This window comes from Impatiens glandulifera, chromosome 3, assembly GCF_907164915.1.
Source record: "Impatiens glandulifera chromosome 3, dImpGla2.1, whole genome shotgun sequence".
NCBI classification, from domain to species: domain Eukaryota; kingdom Viridiplantae; phylum Streptophyta; class Magnoliopsida; order Ericales; family Balsaminaceae; genus Impatiens; species Impatiens glandulifera.
In genome coordinates this window covers 14,050,792-14,068,721 of record NC_061864.1, presented here as the reverse complement: position 1 = coordinate 14,068,721, position 17,930 = coordinate 14,050,792, and the positions used below count along the sequence as shown (strand labels likewise).

The following is a 17,930-nucleotide window of genomic DNA, read 5'->3' as shown; positions in this document are numbered from 1 at the left end:
AAAAATAAAATTAAATGAAAGTTGAAAATAAGTTAAAAGATTAAATATGAAGAATAATGAAAGTATGTAATATATTGATATTAAAGTAAGGTGAAGATTATGTAGAAAATATTTTTTTGGTAATATAAAAAATTTAAAGATGGAGTGGAGTATATTTGTGATGATATTTAAAGCGTAGCACCTAAATAATGATGTATTTATGAGATACATATACTTGAAATGATAAAGAATTTGAAAAGCCATATTATGTTTCAATAAAAAAAAATCCTTTTAATATTAATAAAATCGAATATCGAGTTTCACACAATCCACATCCTCGACCACGTACCCAACCGTGTACTTTCTCCCTCTCCCCATGCCCGACCCGAACCCGACTATCGATTACCCACATCTATCGGGTATACGAGTACCTATTGTCATTCAAATTAAGAGTCATGGGTACTTTCTCCTTCTCTCTCCATGCCATTCTAATTAAGAGTCGTGACTCATGGAAAGGAAACATTTATTACAAATGATGTTTGTTTGACTTATAAAGGGTGGTTTTGGGTAAAGAAAAAATAAATAATATATTTATTATAATGATAATTAAGATTGAAATTAAAAAAATTATTTTTTTTAATATTAATATATTCAGGTATTGAGTTTTCAACGATTCTCATTATCAAATTCGATTGAATAATATTTTCACTCTCCATCCCCCATTTAAAATACCTGAAGTCACTCAATTATGAACTCACTCAATTGAGTAATATTTTCACTCTCCATCTCCGATTTAAAATATTCGAACTGACAATCGGTCATTGTCTTTGTCTCTTTATGTATACTTCAAATCCCCATCTCTGCAATCCACGAAATATCCTAAACACCTATAATCATTGGTTTATATAAATTACTATTGCAAGTACAAGTACCAAACTCCAATTTCTCAACCTTGGTTAGTTTCAAACATGTCCCATGCCCTCTTCCTTCTCCACCACCAAAACCAGCGAACAAATTCGAAAATTCAAATCAAATTTATTGTTTACATGGTATTTAAAATTTGTTCGCAACAGAAGAACACATTCAACTAATTACATTTTATTTCATTGGTTTACAATTACATTAATCAATATTACACAACTTCTAACTAGTTCTAAAATCTGATTTCATCTTATACAATTATTCCACCTACCATAAAACTTGAAGGTTTTGTACCATCACAATCGCCACAACCTGAAACCCTTTTTCCTACACCATCAAATCTTTTGACCATTGGTGTCCAGATGAACAAGCAATCGATGCAGCTGATGGAGTTGAAGGTTGGGATATGTTTGAGGTCGATTCATGAGTTGAGCGAGCGCTTTATTCTCTGAAAAAACATCCATACAATATCGAAAGTGAGAGTCTTTTAATCACAAATAAACAAAATAAGGCCACATACACCAAAACATTAACTTTGCATTATACCTGAAATAAATGTTTTGCCTGAGTTGGATCCTACAGCTCAAAACACTTCCCACCATAGTTGTAGTTCTATATAAACCATTGTAGACGTAAACTTCTTTAGAAGTTACGCTTACATAGTACTTGAATCTTCGCATTATGACAAGAAGAAGACGGCCAAAGATGTTCATTCAAATTTTGAGAGAACAGACAGAAATAGGAGACAGAAGAAGAAGAGACTGCGGCGGAATGAAAAAAAAAACTGTTAGGGTTATTGTAAGTTTTCTTTTGGGCCTATATGTGCTTTTATAAATAAAACAGTAAGTATAAAATATAATTTTAACCAAAGTTTTTTAAATTTTACAATTTTAACCAAAGTTTTTTAAATTTTACAATTTTATCAATGATTTGTTAAAGGGTCAAATAAAAAAAAATGTACCTACTTTAATAAATAAATTAATAGGTACAATCCTAATAAAATTAAATATATAAAAGGCTATCATTGCAAATTAAAAATAATCTAATATTGAAAAAAAAAAATGGATAGCAATTCTCAAAAATTTCATTATACAACTAAATTGTTTTTCTTTTTTTTTTTTTTGTCATAATGATATAATTGTATAAATATAATAAAAATAAAAAACATTTCAAAGATTTTTTTTAGAACGTTTTGAGTAAAGATATGATTATTGCATTAATAGACTCTATTATACATACAACTGTTAGGAAATAATGAGGGGTTTAAGTGGTTGAAGCCCACCAACCCTGCCCGACACACAAAAACCCTGCCCGACACACAAAAAGAATTGCGATTTACTGAACGTAGTCGCTTACTTAAATATTTTTTTAATAATAAAAAGGTGATAGAAATCCATCACTTTAAACAAAATCAATTTAATTAACTATCTATTCCACAAATTAATATAAAATTTGGCAAAACATCATTTATTCATTAATACGCTCTCTCAACTCTCTATTATAATTGGTTTGATATTTTAAAATTTGAAAAAAAAAAAATATATTATTGGTTTGATATTTTAAAATTTGAATATATGTATCAAAATTAAATGAATATAAAAAAAAACTTTTTAAATTAAAAGAAAAGAATAAACACTCTCAAGTAATTAGAAAAATTATCTAATATAAAATTTGAATAACTACTAAATAGAAAAGTTTGATTAACCCAAATCTTTCCTAATCAAATTATCAATATCAAACTTATCTAAAATGAAAAAATAAATTTGAATAAAGGAATATAAAATTATGTCATGGTACAAAACATATATTTTATTTTAATTATATCATTTATTATATCTTCATCACAAAGTTAATATATATATATATATATATATATATATATATATATATATATATATATATATATATATATATATATTATTTTATTTTGATCTTATTCACAAAATATAAAAATAAAAAAATTATTAATTAATCACTTATTATTTTAAAATTTATTAAATTAATTTAAATATTATTTCGTTTTTAACTATTTAAATTTATTATACTATTATTATTAAAATTTTATTTTAATCTTATAGAAGAAAAAGATATAATATAATTAACTTTTCATTAATAATTTATCCTTTTAATATTTATTATATTGATTTCAATTTAAATAAATTTCTTTTAATAATTAAAATTACATATTTAAAAAACTTAATACATCTTCCCATTACTATTAAATAACATGTCTACAAGCTACTTTAAATAATATTTTATTTTATAATAAATCAATAATATTTTTTCTACCTAAAAAGTTATATAAAAAAATTATTTACTAGAATTTTAAATAAGATTATGTGAATATATTTATTATAATATATATATATATATATATATATATATATATATATATATATATATTACTAAATAGAATTCAATATTTGACTCTATTATAATATTTTAAATATTTCAACCAATAACTAATAAATGTGATATAATTTATAATTATATTAAACTTTTTTATAAAACTAAAATATTAAATATTAAATAAAATCATGTTAAAGTTATTGACTTAAATATTCCTGAGTATCCAAAAATCTAATCAATGTTTTAAAATGAAATTCATCAACTAAACACTCATTTTTGTTCCTTTTCTCATTCCTGAATATAAAACAACGTACCTCATTTTAGTTTAAATAATTATATTTTAATAATTAAAATTATATTTTAAAATATACTTAATATATTTTTTTTGTATAATAATTAATTTATCCTACACTTTGTGTTTCTCATCATTTTTCAAGTTTATGTATGTTTTTTTTTTTGTGACAAAAGAGATGATGAGGTTTATGTACGAATCTCAATCTAGTAAACTTTCATTTATTAAATACACACTCTTATTATATATTCAACTATTATATTGTGTCTTGAAGATGATGTGGCAAATTAATATACGTGATTTGCATGAAACACTAAGATTTATTGGGGCGTTAAGTTGTTAACATGAGAAAAAATAACTGATGAGATGGTCAGAATCTGGAAGAGAAGACACATTCAATAATTGTGTTGTATCTTGTAAATCATCGAGGTGTTAAAGGACGAGAAGATTATTTGTGTTATGCTTGAAGTTGGAGAGTCTATATGGTCACCAGAAATTGTTGAACCAATGTTTATTCATCTTACCAATATACATAAATTTAGAATACCATCATCTACAATATGAAGTTATTTACATAATTATGATGCAATAAAGTTTGTATGAAATTAAGGGAAAAACGCAAATAAAATGTTTGGTTTTAGAGAAATATTATCTCTAAACTAATTTGATATATTTAAAATGGTTCTTTTAATTTCAATATGTTTGATATATTATTTGAATTTCAATGTCACTACAAAAAAAGGTTAAAGGGTAACTTTACAGTTTTCCACTTAAATTAAGTTAAAAAGTGATTTTCCAATTTTTATAGCAACATTATATATATATATATTTGTCACTAATTTTGCAAATTTGTAGAAATTGGATGGTATTTTGAAGTGATGATCTTTACAACTCTATTGGCATTTACAACTCTGGTGTGCTTGGTTTTTGTGTTAATTCTAAATTTAATGATGAGATTATATTTGAATATAAGTTGGGTTAAATAAAGTGATAGATTAGGGGTAACGTTTTGCCTTATATGAATTAATATCAACCATCAATTGTTTGTGGTTTATATTAATTTCAGTTACATCACATTTATTCTACAGGTGTTTTAGGGTTTATGTTTTACGTTTTTTTTTTTCCAGAATTTAGAGAGCAGGTGTTTTAGGGTTTATGTTTTACGTTTTTTTTTTCCAGAATTTAGAGAGCTGTAATCTTTTTCATTTGCTATAATTTTTTCATCTTCATCTTTGACAATAAGAAATTTCTCTTCATCTATTTTTCCAATACTTCATTATTTATCACATTTTGCATTCCGCACAACAGTTGGTATCAGAGCAGGTTATATCCGATCAGATTATCACTATTTGTTTTCTGGCGAAAAAGTATCTTCAATGAATCTGAAAATCAAAAAATTCACAGAGTGAAATAGTTTTGGTCTATGACAGATTAAAATGCGAGTCTTGCTTAAACAACAAGGTGTCTAGGCACCATTGTCGAAGGAAAAGGCGAAGATAGTTGCATGTCCTGCAAAGGAGTCTACCTCTGGTAAAATCACTGTTGAGCTTGAGGTCTTGGAAGAGAAGGCACACTCAACGATTTTACTCTGTTTGACTGATGAAGTGATTACTGAGGTATCAGATGAAGATACCGCAATCGATCTGTGGTCGAAGTTAGAGCCTTGTACATGACAAAGTCACTAACTAACATGTTGTTATTGAAACAACATATGTTCAGTCTTCGTATGTTTGAAGGTAAGTCTCTACGGCTGCTATAACACATAAAGACAGAGACACTGACTCGGAGGAGGACATTGCCCTTGTATCTAACTCTTTTCTACACCCTATTGATACGTGTGTGTTGGATTCAGGGTGTTAATATCATATAAATTCAAACAAAGAATGGTTCGATACCTATGAAGATTATGATGGTGGAAACGTTGTCATGGGAAATACTGCCATATGTAGAACGGTGGGTATTGAGACTATCAAGATTCTGACTGATGATGATAAAATACGAACCCTAATTGGCGTTCGGCATGTTCCTCAATTGAAGAAAAACTTAATATCTTTAGACATTTTAGATGTTAAATGTTTAAGTTTAACAGTGAAGAGTAACAATTGTGCATCAGTAAAGGTTCAAAAACAATACTGAAAGATATCAAACAGTTAATCTTGTATATACTTCAAGGTAAGATGCTAGCAGGTTCCGGTTGCATCCAAATCTGTGAATATTGTGCATCAGTAAAGGTTCAAAAACAATACTGAAATATATCAAACAGAATATCTTGTATATACTTCAAGGTAAGACGCTAGCAGGTTCCGGTTGCATCCAAATCTGTGAATCGGTATCCTGATGTTACCAAGTTGTGGCATATGTGACTTTGAAATATGGGGAGAGGGAGATGCAAGTTCTGTGCTAACGGAATATTCTATCTAGCCACAAGTTTACCACCTTGAGTTGTGTGAACACTGCACTTTCGAGAAAAAACATCGTTGTAAATACAGTAAGGAGTTCAAAAAACTAAGAACACACTGGATTATATCCCCTCTGAATGTTGAATGCTAGGTAGTTAATCTAGCCTCGTATAAATTTTAGTTTCTGCAATTATATATATTTTTTCAATTTGTGTAATTACGAAGTTAGGGGTAACAGTTATTTTGATAAATTAAATATTTGATAAAATGTGAGATAACCGCTCAAAGATGAAGAAGCTTACTAAAGAAGCTAATAACTATCATTCAGAGAGAGATAGAAAGTTGCAGAAATGGAAGAAGCGGTTATTGAAATGCCTTCATCATTCTATTTGTTCAGTCTTCTCCTCCATGGAATATTCCGATGATGGCGTTGACGGAAGAACCGGTGTTTCCACCAATCCATCATGCTCTGTCCGGCCCCGAGGCAGAGAACCGATCGAAAATGAAGTTTCGATATTATCCGGTGAGTTTGAATGAAGAATCTCAGTTTTGACGACACTATTTTGAGGTTACTTAGAGTTTAGGGCAACGTGTTTGATTAATTTAGAGTCTAATACTCGAAATCCGTAGCAGATGGTAGTTTGTATATCTTCCTATAACTCTGCATTCATGGAATAAAATCCAGATGATCAGCTCGCAACCTTTAATTTCCTATGTCTTGCGAAAGACATTTCGTGCCTGCATTATATATACAGTAGTGTGATGATGAAAGTGGAGTGGTAACACAATTCTGATTTAGCTACAGGGATACAACTTCCCTGACCTAATTTGAAGAATCCCAACAAATTAGCGATGGAGGAGATATGTCCATGCTCGCTTGTTGGATTCTGCATCTGCTTGTAATTAATCTTTTAACATTGTTCATCTCTGCAAGAAATGCTTTATTCTTTGTTGTATGCCCATGTTTGACCAATTTGGATATGGAATTGGTATTTGCTGGTATATATTGAGAATCATCACAAGGAAGGAAAGAAGAGGTGGATGAATTCCTTGTAATTTTACCTGTCGGAAAATTTTATGTTAGACATTTAATATAGGTTTTATTAGGAAGGGTGCTATGAATTCCCCAATCGTTCGTTATGCCCGATCAAGGCTTTTCGTTATGCCCGATCAAGGCTTCTTTCGTTGGTTGTTCCTAATTGGACTATCACTTTTTCCTTTAATTTTCTAGCTTCTTTCATTATTGAAAACACAACATGTATTTTCTTATCTTTATATACCAACAAATTAGCAATGGAGCAATGTCCATGCTCGCCTGTTGGACTCTGCATCTGCGCAACATTATATGTTCAACACCAACCAATAGGTTTCTTACATTTGAGTAACTCGGTGAGTCCCCATCTATTATTTTGTTAAAGAGCTAATGATTCTGGGTTGATTGCTTGAACCCATTCATTATTCAAGCTGACCTGCTTCAAATTAAGAGGCTTGCTTAGAAGAATTATTGACAATAAATACTTTGTATCTATTATTGCCCATTTGCTTCTCATATCTGATTCTCAAGGTATTTTTTTAGTGGCTGGAATATGTTCCCGGGTATATATCTATCTTTTTCAAAAGGTCTTTAAGAATAGTCCTATATGTTTTTGTTAATATTGTGATAAATATATTCCCACATCAATATATTTACGTATTAAGCTTATGAATATATTAATTAGAACTGATATTGTGTTTGCCGGGCTCGGTAATGCGGGCTTGTAACCCATATGGGGGCATTAAGGTAATTGGATCTATGGTGTTATATAGGCTTAAATGAGTAGGTGCATGAGACCACCTAGTTAATGCAGAGGCTTACTTGAGTAGATTTGGGGTTTGTTTACCTCCTACCCAATTAATGCATATCCAATTCACAATTATCTGCCGGGCTTGGTAGTGTGGGCCTGTAACCAATATGGGGGCGTTAGGATTATTGGATAGCAACAATAATTTTTGCAAAATTATTTTTTTAATATGGCCTTCTTTCTTCTTCTTTATGGTTCCTTATTGGGGAAGGTATTTCTCTTCAACTCCCTGTTTTATTTAGGAATGAGTTATTAGCGGTAAATTATGACTAAATATATTGATCAAAAGTCATATAGATTTAGATTGAGGTAATAATAATGTGGCATATTTTGAGATTAAGATTTCCTGGGATTATTGTAATAATAAATTATTGCGAGGCTTAATTGAGTAGATTTGGGGTTTCTTTCAATTTTATTAAGGGATGAGTATTTTTTATTTGATGTATAAACTTATAAAATCAGTTTTATCTTGATCAGATGTGTGGGTGGCGGACATAGAAGACGAGTACAAAAGTTCATATTTTGATGGTTCCGTATTTCTCAGTTACTTCTTGAGAAAGGTATTTCTCTTCAACTCGGATTTATGTCTTGTGTTTTATTAAAGAGTGTGTTACTAAGGGTAAATTATGACTTAATATATTGTTTAATAGTCATATAGTTTTAGAATGTAATTTGAAAGGGTGTTATTGACTACCATAATTCAAAGCCAATGCTAAGCATTAACATATAAATTGAGATAATCAAAATTTTATGAGGAGATATTACCAATTACTTCAATAAATCTGTAAAATTTATATATAAATGCAATGTCATAATTTGTATGTTTTCTCCAATTGATTCTTCTAGTCTTAAAGATTTTCATATTTTGGAAGATTTTCAGCTTCTTAGAAACTACTCTTGTCACTTGAGCTACCTTAGTGGGTTAACATAACAAAATTGTCAAACAAGTTAATGCAAACAATCACTTACAGTAACCGACAAGATAATCTGCATTTATCAAGATTCCCACATTGATATATATAAAGGATAGTCTTATGAATAGAATTGATTAGAACTAAAGTTTAATTTGCTGGGTTTGGTAGTGCTGGCCTGTAACCCATATGGGAGCATTAATATTATTGGATTGTTGATGTATGTATTATGGAGTAGATTTGTGGTCCTGATTCTAAATTGGATATTGGTTTTGCCTACTCCTTTAAATGCGTAACAATAGGACAATAATTTTGCATTGTGCAACATCAGCTTTTAACCCTAAACTAACTTTGACCATAATTTTGCAATTTAATCCTAACCTGATTGTATGGATGGGGCATTAAGGTGATTAGAGAATGGGTTTAATCAATTGAGTTGGATTTTGTTATTCTTTATTGTCTTTCATTTTGTATTGGGGATGACTATTTTTTTATGTATAAACTTTTAAAACACTTTTTTGGCATAGAAGACATGTACCAAGAAACAACAATTATAGGTATTTTTTGGATTCTTTATTATCTTCAAGTCCCTGCTCTTTTATATTTTTACTGTGGGATGAGTATTTTTTGTTTAATGCCTAAACTTATAAAATTAAACCAGTTTTATTATAATCAGATGGACGAGCATAGAAAAAGATTACCAAAAGTTGTAGGTCTTCTTGATTGTTTCTATATTTCCTCAGTTCCTTTGTGAGGAAGGTATTGCTCCTGAACTCCTTGTTTTTTATTTTATTAGGAGTGTGTTACTAATTATGACTACAAATATTGATCAAGTGATATAGTTTTGTAACGTAACAGGGTACTATTATTTGCGAGGAAGGTATGTCTCTTAGTCTCCCTGTTTTGTGTTTTATTCAGGATGTTACTAGGAGTAAATTGTGGTTAAAGATATTGGTCAAAACGGCTATAATTTTAGAAGCTAATTTTGAAGGGGGTTAAAAATGTGCTATATTTTGAGATTAAGATTTCCTCTGATTTAGATCATATTTTAAAGAGGTTTATTGAATGAAGATTCTCAGTTTTGACGTCTATATTTTGAGGTTACATAGAGTTTATATTTGTTTAATTTGGAGTCTAATACTTGAAATCCGTAGTAGATAGTAGTTTGTATATCTTCTTATAACTGCATTCATTCATTGAGTAAAGATGATTTTTAACCAATGGATAAATATAACTTGTGCCTGTTGGATCAGATGGGCAGTTGTTGTCGCACCATTAGTAGATTATGTTTTTTCATATAATATTATCAGGGTTTATATCAAGGTAGATTGTTTAACAGGAGGATTATATTTTGAACGAGTAGTTTTAAAATGCCCACATTAGTTAATGACTTATAGTCAAGGTTTTGTTCAGTCACTGTGATGGAATACTCTGATTGGAGGGACATGGTAAGGTATTTCTTTTGACTCCTTGTTTGTAGTGTGTTACTTATTTGGGTAAATTATGACTAAATATATTGATGAAAAGTCATATTGTTTTATAAGGTGGTTAAAATTCGAAGGATAAAATCACGATTGCACCAGCTGGGAATTGAACCCGGGATCTGTATCAATCTTTTTGGAATGGACTTTAAGATAACTAGTCCTATAATTTTTTTGTTAATATTGTGATAAATATATTCCCACATCGATATATTTAGATATTAAGCTTATGAATATATTAATTAGAACTGATATTATATTTGCCGGGCTTTGGTAATGCGGGCCTGTAACCCATATGGGGGCATTAAGGTTATTGGATGGCTGGCGCTGAGCTTAGTTGAGTAAATACCCAACTAATGCGAGGTTTAATTGAGTAGATTTGGGGTTTCTTTTACCTCCTACCCAATTAATGCGTTTCAGTTGACAATTATCTGCCGGGCTTGGTAATGTGGGCCTGTAACCCATATGGGGGCATTAGGATTATTGGATAGCAACAATTTTTTTTTTTTAATTTTGCAATTGATTCATAAACTCACACCAAAGATTTGATTTTCTTTTTTTTGTAGGCATATATATGTTTGATGATATTTTAGACTTGTACTCAAATTGCAACAATGACCTTCCTTCAAGAATTCTTCTTGGTGGTTCCTTATTGAGGAAGGTATTTCTCTTCAACTCCCTGTTTTATTTAGGGATGAGTTATTAGCGGTAAATTATGACTAAATATATTAATCAAAAGTCATATAGATTTAGATTGAGGTAATAATAATGTGGCATATTTTGAGATTAAGATTTCCCCTGGATTTGGACCCTTTATCTTAGGTTTATTGGTGACCATAATTCATAGCCAATGCTAAGCAATACTTATATTTTGTTAAACTTTAGAGATTATCAGAAGCTAAGTGTGTGTCTGTAAACCAAATAGGGGTATTAAGATTATTGTATTGCATATCGAAGGCGTTAGAGGAGTCGATGGGTTAATGCTTTGATAGGATTTCTGATTCTGCTTATAAAATTTAGAATAATGATTCTTCATAGTTCCTTATTGAGAAAGGTATTTCTTTTCAAACTCCATGTCTTGTGTTTTTAAAAAATTAAGGGTAAACTATGACTTAATATATTGATCGATAATGATAAATTCCATATCAATATATTTAATGTTTTTAATACAATTGATTAGAAGATATTTTTTAATTTATTAGTTCTTCCTGTCCATGGAATGTTTGGAAATTGCTTGGAGAGGAGAATTTTCTAATAGACCAGAAAGTGAAAAGGAATGAAGGGAGAGATGAGATCGGGACATGGTAAGTTATTTCTGTTTATTTCAATCTTATGTGTTATTGAGGGGTAAATTATGAGTAAATATATTGATAAAAAGTCATATAGTTTTAGAATGGGTTAAAATTGTATCATTTTGAGATAAAGCTTAAATTGAAGGACAAAAAGTTGATGACTGCACCAGCCGGGAATTGAACCCGGGTCTGTACCGTGGCAGGATACTATTCTACCACTAGACCACTGGTGCTTGTATTAATATTATTTAAATGCCTCTAATATATTTGGGAGCTCTTATTGTTTTTTAAAAACTAATTTTTAACCTAACGATAAATATAACTTGTGTTGATCTGTTGAACAGTTTCTGTAGCACCAATAAAGTTAGATTATTTGTTAGCAAAAAGAAAAAAAGATACAACTTTTTTATTTGTATTGTTTTTGGAAAATTAGGGTTTATTCTGGTCATATCATTATGTTTATCTGCATTTATCAAGATTTTTTCTTGTGTATAAATATCTTGGTTGTATAGTGAAAAATTCCCACATCGATATATTTAAGGTTAATGGTTTCCTCAAACAATAATAGTATGTTAATGCTTTATTAGTTGGTGATCCTCAAACTAGAACAGTTGATATAAAGCATGTTGGCTAAATGATTATCACAAATAATTTTCTTTATTAAAAAAAATAAATTGTTGTCTGGAATTGAAAACTGACTAGGCAGCCTTCTCTCTTGCAAATAAGTTTAGTCTACAAATGGTACTAAAAAAAGAAGTTCATTTCAATTTTAGTTTGACGATTTTCTAATGGATCATGACTGAGTCTCTCTATGTTTGTGTGGATTTAATCCAATTTGCTCCTTTATTCCGAAGTTAATATGATTGTAAGGTATTTTGTTTATATATAACTATCTGCTATTTTTTCAATAGTTGATGTATCTATTTGTTTTTTTATCATAGCTGGATCACATCAGTTTTCCCTTGTTGAAAATCCATACATAACAAATTTTACCTTATATTTGTCTCGCATGTTCAACAACAACCAATAGGTTCTTATGTTTGAGTAACTCAGTGATTTCCCATGTATTATTTTGTTTAAGATCTAATAATTCTGTGTTCATTGCTTGAAACCAGTCCTGAATCATGATAGATTTGAGGTGTTTGCTCCTCCTATTTGATCATTGAGTACCATCAACTTGACTAACTTTTTTTGTATCTTGCTTTGTTTAACCAAACATATTAAACTACTAAACATCATCCTAATAAACTCTTTATCCTATTCATTTGACTAAATAATCTCATATCAATAATGATTATAATCAACTTATTCTTACCGTTTTTTAAGTTTTATCAAAATTAAAATTAATTATGTTTGTTTATCTTTTTTTAACTCTGTATTCATGGAATAAAATCTTGCAAAAGACATTTCGGCATAATATGTTTTCCATCATCTTTCTTGATTTTAGAATCTTAATTTTATGTTCTAGTAATCTCTAGTAAATTATTTCATGCTATAATAGACCTCTGGAGCTATACATCTATCTTTTTGAAAGAGCCTTTATTTAACATAAGTAGTCCTATAATGTTTTTGTTAATATTGTGATAAATATATTCCCACATCGATATATTTACAAATTAAACTTATGAATATATTCATTAGAACTGATATTGAATTTGCCGGGCTTGGTAATGCGGGCTTGTAACCCATATGGGGGCATTAAAGTTATTGGATAACTGATGCATCAGCTCACCTATATGGGGGCATTAAGGTTATGGAGTAGATTTGAGGTTTGTTATACCTCCTACCCAATTAATCCGTATCATGCAACAATTATTTTTTGCAAAATTATTTTAGACTTGTACCACATTGCAACAATGACCTTCCTTCAAGAATTCTTTTTGATGGTTCCTTATTGAGGAAAGTATTTCTCTTCAACTCCCTGTTTTATTTAGGAATGATCGAGTTATTAGCGGTAAATTATGACTAAATATATTGATCAAAAGTCATATAGACCACTAGTGCTATAAGACTTCCTACAAAGTATTAGTTGAATTTTTATGGTGACATTTAATATAGGTTTTATTAGGAAGGGTGTTATGAATTTCCACATTAATATGTTAGAATCTTAATCTTATGGATATATTGTAGAATTTATATACTTAATGATCTAACAACTCTTTTATTTAGATCTAATGCGGAAAAATAATTTAAACTTACCTCCAGCCATTCTTCTTGATACTTTAAAGTTTCGATCTTCTAAAACCGATTTATCTCTTATCGATGGTGTTTTTCTTAGATGAGATAATGGCCTTAGGGACCTTAACACTATATTTATAATCCCTCTCTTTCCATCAAAGAGACCTTAATGGGTAGTTACTAGTTAGTGGGTAGTTATTCCAATTATTAAACTTTAATTTATTAATTAAACCATTTAATTCCAACATTCTCCCACTTGGTTTAATAAATAAAATCATATCACAATAAGAAATTTGATACATGAATCATAGCGATAAATCCTCTAAAATTGAGAATCATCTTCTATGTATCACAATGCATCACATTTCTCAATAACAACCCATAAAACTCAATGAATAAACCATATGTTTATTCTAGGTCCGAACTTTATTATTTCTCAAAAACGATCAATATGCGCATAACGTAAATCAAATATGAGAAATCATTACTTATTAGAGTTTCACTTAAAACATTGTTCTTACAATAAATAAAATCATAAAACAGAACTAAGTCCCATTCGTTCTACATGATCCTTGAAATTCTTTGGTGGCATGCCTTTAGTCAAAGGATCAGCCATCATCAACTTAGTGCTAATGTGTTCAATGACCACTTTCTTTTCCTTAACACGTTCTCTAATGGCTAAGTATTCAATGTCGATGTGTTTACTTCGACTACCACTCTTATTATTCTTAGCCATAAAGATTGCAGCTGAGTTGTCACAAAACAATTGCAATGGCCTAGAGATAGAATCCATAATTCTAAGCCCATCAATAAAACTCTTCATCCATACACCATGCGAAGTAGCCTCAAAACACGATACAAATTCGGCTTCCATAGTCGAGGTTGCAATCAATCTCTGCTTTGCACTCCTCCAAGATACAGCTCCACCAGCAAGCATAAAAACATAACCAGATGTTGATTTTCGTGAATCAATACATCCAGCAAAATCTGCATCGGAGTAGCCTACCACTTCTAGAGTATCAGTCCGTCTAAATGTAAGCATGTAATCCTTCGTTCTTTGAAGGTATCTCATCACTTTCTTTGCAGCTTTCCAGTGGTCTAAACCTGGATTACTTTGATATCTTCCCAATACCCCAACAATAAATGCAATGTCAGGTTTTGTACAAACTTGAGCATAAATCAGGCTTCCAACAGCAGAAGCATATGGAATGTTTTTCATTTGTTCTCTTTCGAGATCATTCCTTGGGGATTGGTTCAAACAAAATTTATCACCCTTAACAACGGGAGCTATACTTGGTGAACAATCTTTCATCCGAAATCTTTCTAAAAGCTTATTGATATAGGTTTCCTGAGACAGACCCAAAACTCTTCTTTTTCTGTCTCTATGTATCTTAATGCCAATGACATAAGACGCATCACCCATATCCTTCATATCAAAGTTCTTAGAGAGAAATTGTTTCACCTCATATAACAAACCCTTGTCATTTGCAGCAAGTAGAATATCATCCACATATAGAACAAGGAAACAAAACTTGCTCCCACTGACCTTTTGGTATATACAATGATCCATAACATTCTCTACAAAACCAAACGAAGAGACAACATCATGGAATTTCAAATACCATTGACGGGAAGCTTGTTTCAATCCGTATATGGATTTCTTAAGCTTGCATACTAAATGCTCACCATTACTAGAGGAAAATCCTTCAGGTTGTTTCATGTATATCTCTTCCTCTAGTTCTCCATTGAGAAAAGCCGTTTTCACATCCATTTGTTGCAATTCTAAATCAAAATATGCAACTAATGCCATGATTATGCGAAGTGAATCTTTCTTTGATACAGGAGAAAATGTATCCTTGTAGTCAATTCCTTCCCTTTGAGTGAATCCCTTAGCAACAAGTCTTGCTTTATATCTTTCAATGTTGCCCATTGAGTCTTTCTTTGTTTTGAAGACCCATCTACATCCAATGGCTTTTACACCATCAGGCAACGCGACAAGATCCCAGACTTCATTGACAGTCATAAAATCCATCTCATCCTTCATGGCGTCATGCCAGAATTTTGATTCTGCACAACTTATAGCTTGTGAAAATGTTTCAGGATCATTTTCGGCTCCGACATTAAAATTCGATTCTTGTAGATACACAATATAATCATCAGATATTGTTGATCTCTTTATTCTAGTAGATCTTCTTAATGTTGGATCAACATTATTTTGTAAAACTTGTTGATCAACTGGTTGCATAACTCTCTCAGGTAACTCTTGAGAAATTTGATCTACTGGTTCATTTTCAACAACTTGTGGATTTTCAGTAATTGTTCTTACAATAACCGATTGTACTGGAGGGTTATTGTTAACAACAATCAATCTATCACTTGGGCATGATGGTTGCACATCATAATGATCTTTATCTGGAACGGTGTTCCAGGATCGGTCGCTCCCACTAATCAAGTCATTCTCAAGAAATTTTGCATTTCTCGATTCCACAATTCTAGTGCTGTGAGTAGGACAATAGAATCTATAACCCTTAGATCTTTCGGCATATCCAATAAAATATCCACTAATAGTCCTTGGGTCTAGTTTCTTTTCTTTCGGATTATAAACTCTTACTTCACACGGACATCCCCAAACGCGTATATGTTGCAAACTCGGTTTCCAACCTTTCCATAATTCAAATGGTGTTTTTGGGACAGCCTTGGTTGGAACTCGGTTTAATATATACACAGCCGTTTTTAGAGCATCAATCCATAATGACTTTGGAAAATTGGAGTTACTCATCATACTCCGTACCATGTCTATCAAAGTCCGGTTTCTTCTTTCTGCAACCCCATTTTGGTCCGGAGAACCAGGCATAGTATATTGGGGCACAATACCATGTTCTTGAAGAAACTTAGCAAATGGACCAGCCACTTGTCCCTTCTCAGTGTATCTACCATAATATTCTCCACCTCTGTCTGTTCTCACAATCTTAATTTGCTTATCGCATTGTTTTTCTACTTCCGCCTTGAATACTTTAAAGGCGTCTAAAGCTTCATCTTTAGAATGAAGAAAGTAGATATACATATATCGTGAGTAATCATCAATGAAAGAGATGAACTATTTCGGACTAACCATATCCATATCAGGACAACAAATATCTGAATGGATAATTTTTAAAATGGTTGTACTCCTTGTAGCACCTTTCTTGGATTTATTGGTCTGCTTTCCCTTAATGCAGTCCACACATGTATTAAAATCAGTAAAATCTAAAGTACTAAGTACTCCATCTTTTACTAATTTTTAATTCTATCAATAGAAATGTGTCCCAATCTACGGTGCCATAAAGTAGAGGAATCTTCATTTATAACACAACGTTTTACACCAGATTGATCATGTAAAGTATTATAAGCAGCGCCATTTTGTAAATTAATAGAAAAAAGACCATTCAACAGTGTACCATTTCCAACATTACTAGATTTATAGAATAAAGCAAACGACATTCCATAAAAGTTGAAAGAGTATCCCAAAGGTACAAGCTTTGAAATAGAAATTAAATTCCTAGTAAAGTTAGGAACATAAAAGGTCTTTTCTAAACACAAATTAAAACCACTACTTAAAATTAAATAACATGTCCCAACAGCCTCCACACGTGATTGCATCCCATTTCCGGAATAGATGCGTTCTTCATTTGGTGTTGGCTTCCTTAGGTTTCGCATACCCTGTAAGGTATTAGAAACATGGATTGTAGAACCAGAATCAATCCACCATGTGTTATAATTAATATCAACCATATTAGATTCATAACAGACAAAAGAGATTAAATTACCTTTCTTCTCAAGCCATATCGGATACTTTAGGCAATCATTTTTAACGTGTCCTCTCTTATTACAAAAGAAACACCTTATATCCTTTGGGTCTTTCTTAATCCCTCCGGTTGCCGATAATTTTCCTTTCCCTTTTGGCTTATGAGATTTCTGGTCTTTTCCATGTGTAACTGTAAATGCACTCTCACCCAAATCCATTGACAACCTATTCTCTTCCTGAACACACATGGTCATAAGTTCATTAATTGACCATTTCTCCTTATGTGTGTTGTAGGAGACTTTAAAGGCTCCGTACGCAGATGGAAGGGTCGCTAGTATGTAGTGCACCAGGAAAGACTCTGACATATCAACCTCAAGTCTTTTTAGTTGAGCCGCAATGTCCCGTAGCTTCATGATATGCTCACGCACACCCCTCATAGTAGTGAGCCTCGTGGTTGTGAACTTGATTATAAGAGTACTGGCAAGAGCTTTATCAGAAGTTGC

The 17,930-nt window shown here is 31.0% G+C and overlaps 1 protein-coding gene, 1 long non-coding RNA gene and 1 other non-coding gene across 9 annotated transcripts in view; 1 reads left to right on the top strand and 2 right to left on the bottom strand.

Annotated features, from left to right (window-relative positions):
• Nucleotides 1-1,064: 1,064 nt before the first annotated feature.
• LOC124931816 lies at nucleotides 1,065-1,685 on the bottom strand. The gene is made up of 2 exons (XR_007098719.1): nucleotides 1,447-1,685; nucleotides 1,065-1,348 (listed from the first exon to the last, which is right to left on the bottom strand). It is a non-coding gene; the product is annotated as an uncharacterized LOC124931816 (long non-coding RNA).
• A 4,539-nt stretch (nucleotides 1,686-6,224) lies between these two features.
• The window catches only part of LOC124931814, a 36,942-nt gene continuing 25,236 nt past the window's right edge, over nucleotides 6,225-17,930 (top strand). For 2 of the 7 annotated variants that reach the window (XM_047472384.1, XM_047472381.1), the window contains exons 1-2: nucleotides 6,225-6,463; nucleotides 8,259-8,341. In XM_047472384.1, coding sequence (XP_047328340.1) covers nucleotides 6,229-6,463; nucleotides 8,259-8,341 — 318 coding nt within the window. In that variant the 5' untranslated portion in view covers nucleotides 6,225-6,228. Of the gene's footprint in view, nucleotides 6,464-7,231; nucleotides 7,330-8,258; nucleotides 8,342-9,368; nucleotides 9,452-9,550; nucleotides 9,573-9,921; nucleotides 10,146-10,235; nucleotides 10,835-11,375; nucleotides 11,478-17,930 lie in introns of those variants that run through there. The other 5 variants (XR_007098717.1, XR_007098716.1, XR_007098718.1 and 2 more) reach the window with 5 other exon arrangements.
• On the bottom strand, nucleotides 11,628-11,698 carry TRNAG-GCC. The gene has a single exon. It is a non-coding gene; the product is annotated as a tRNA-Gly (tRNA).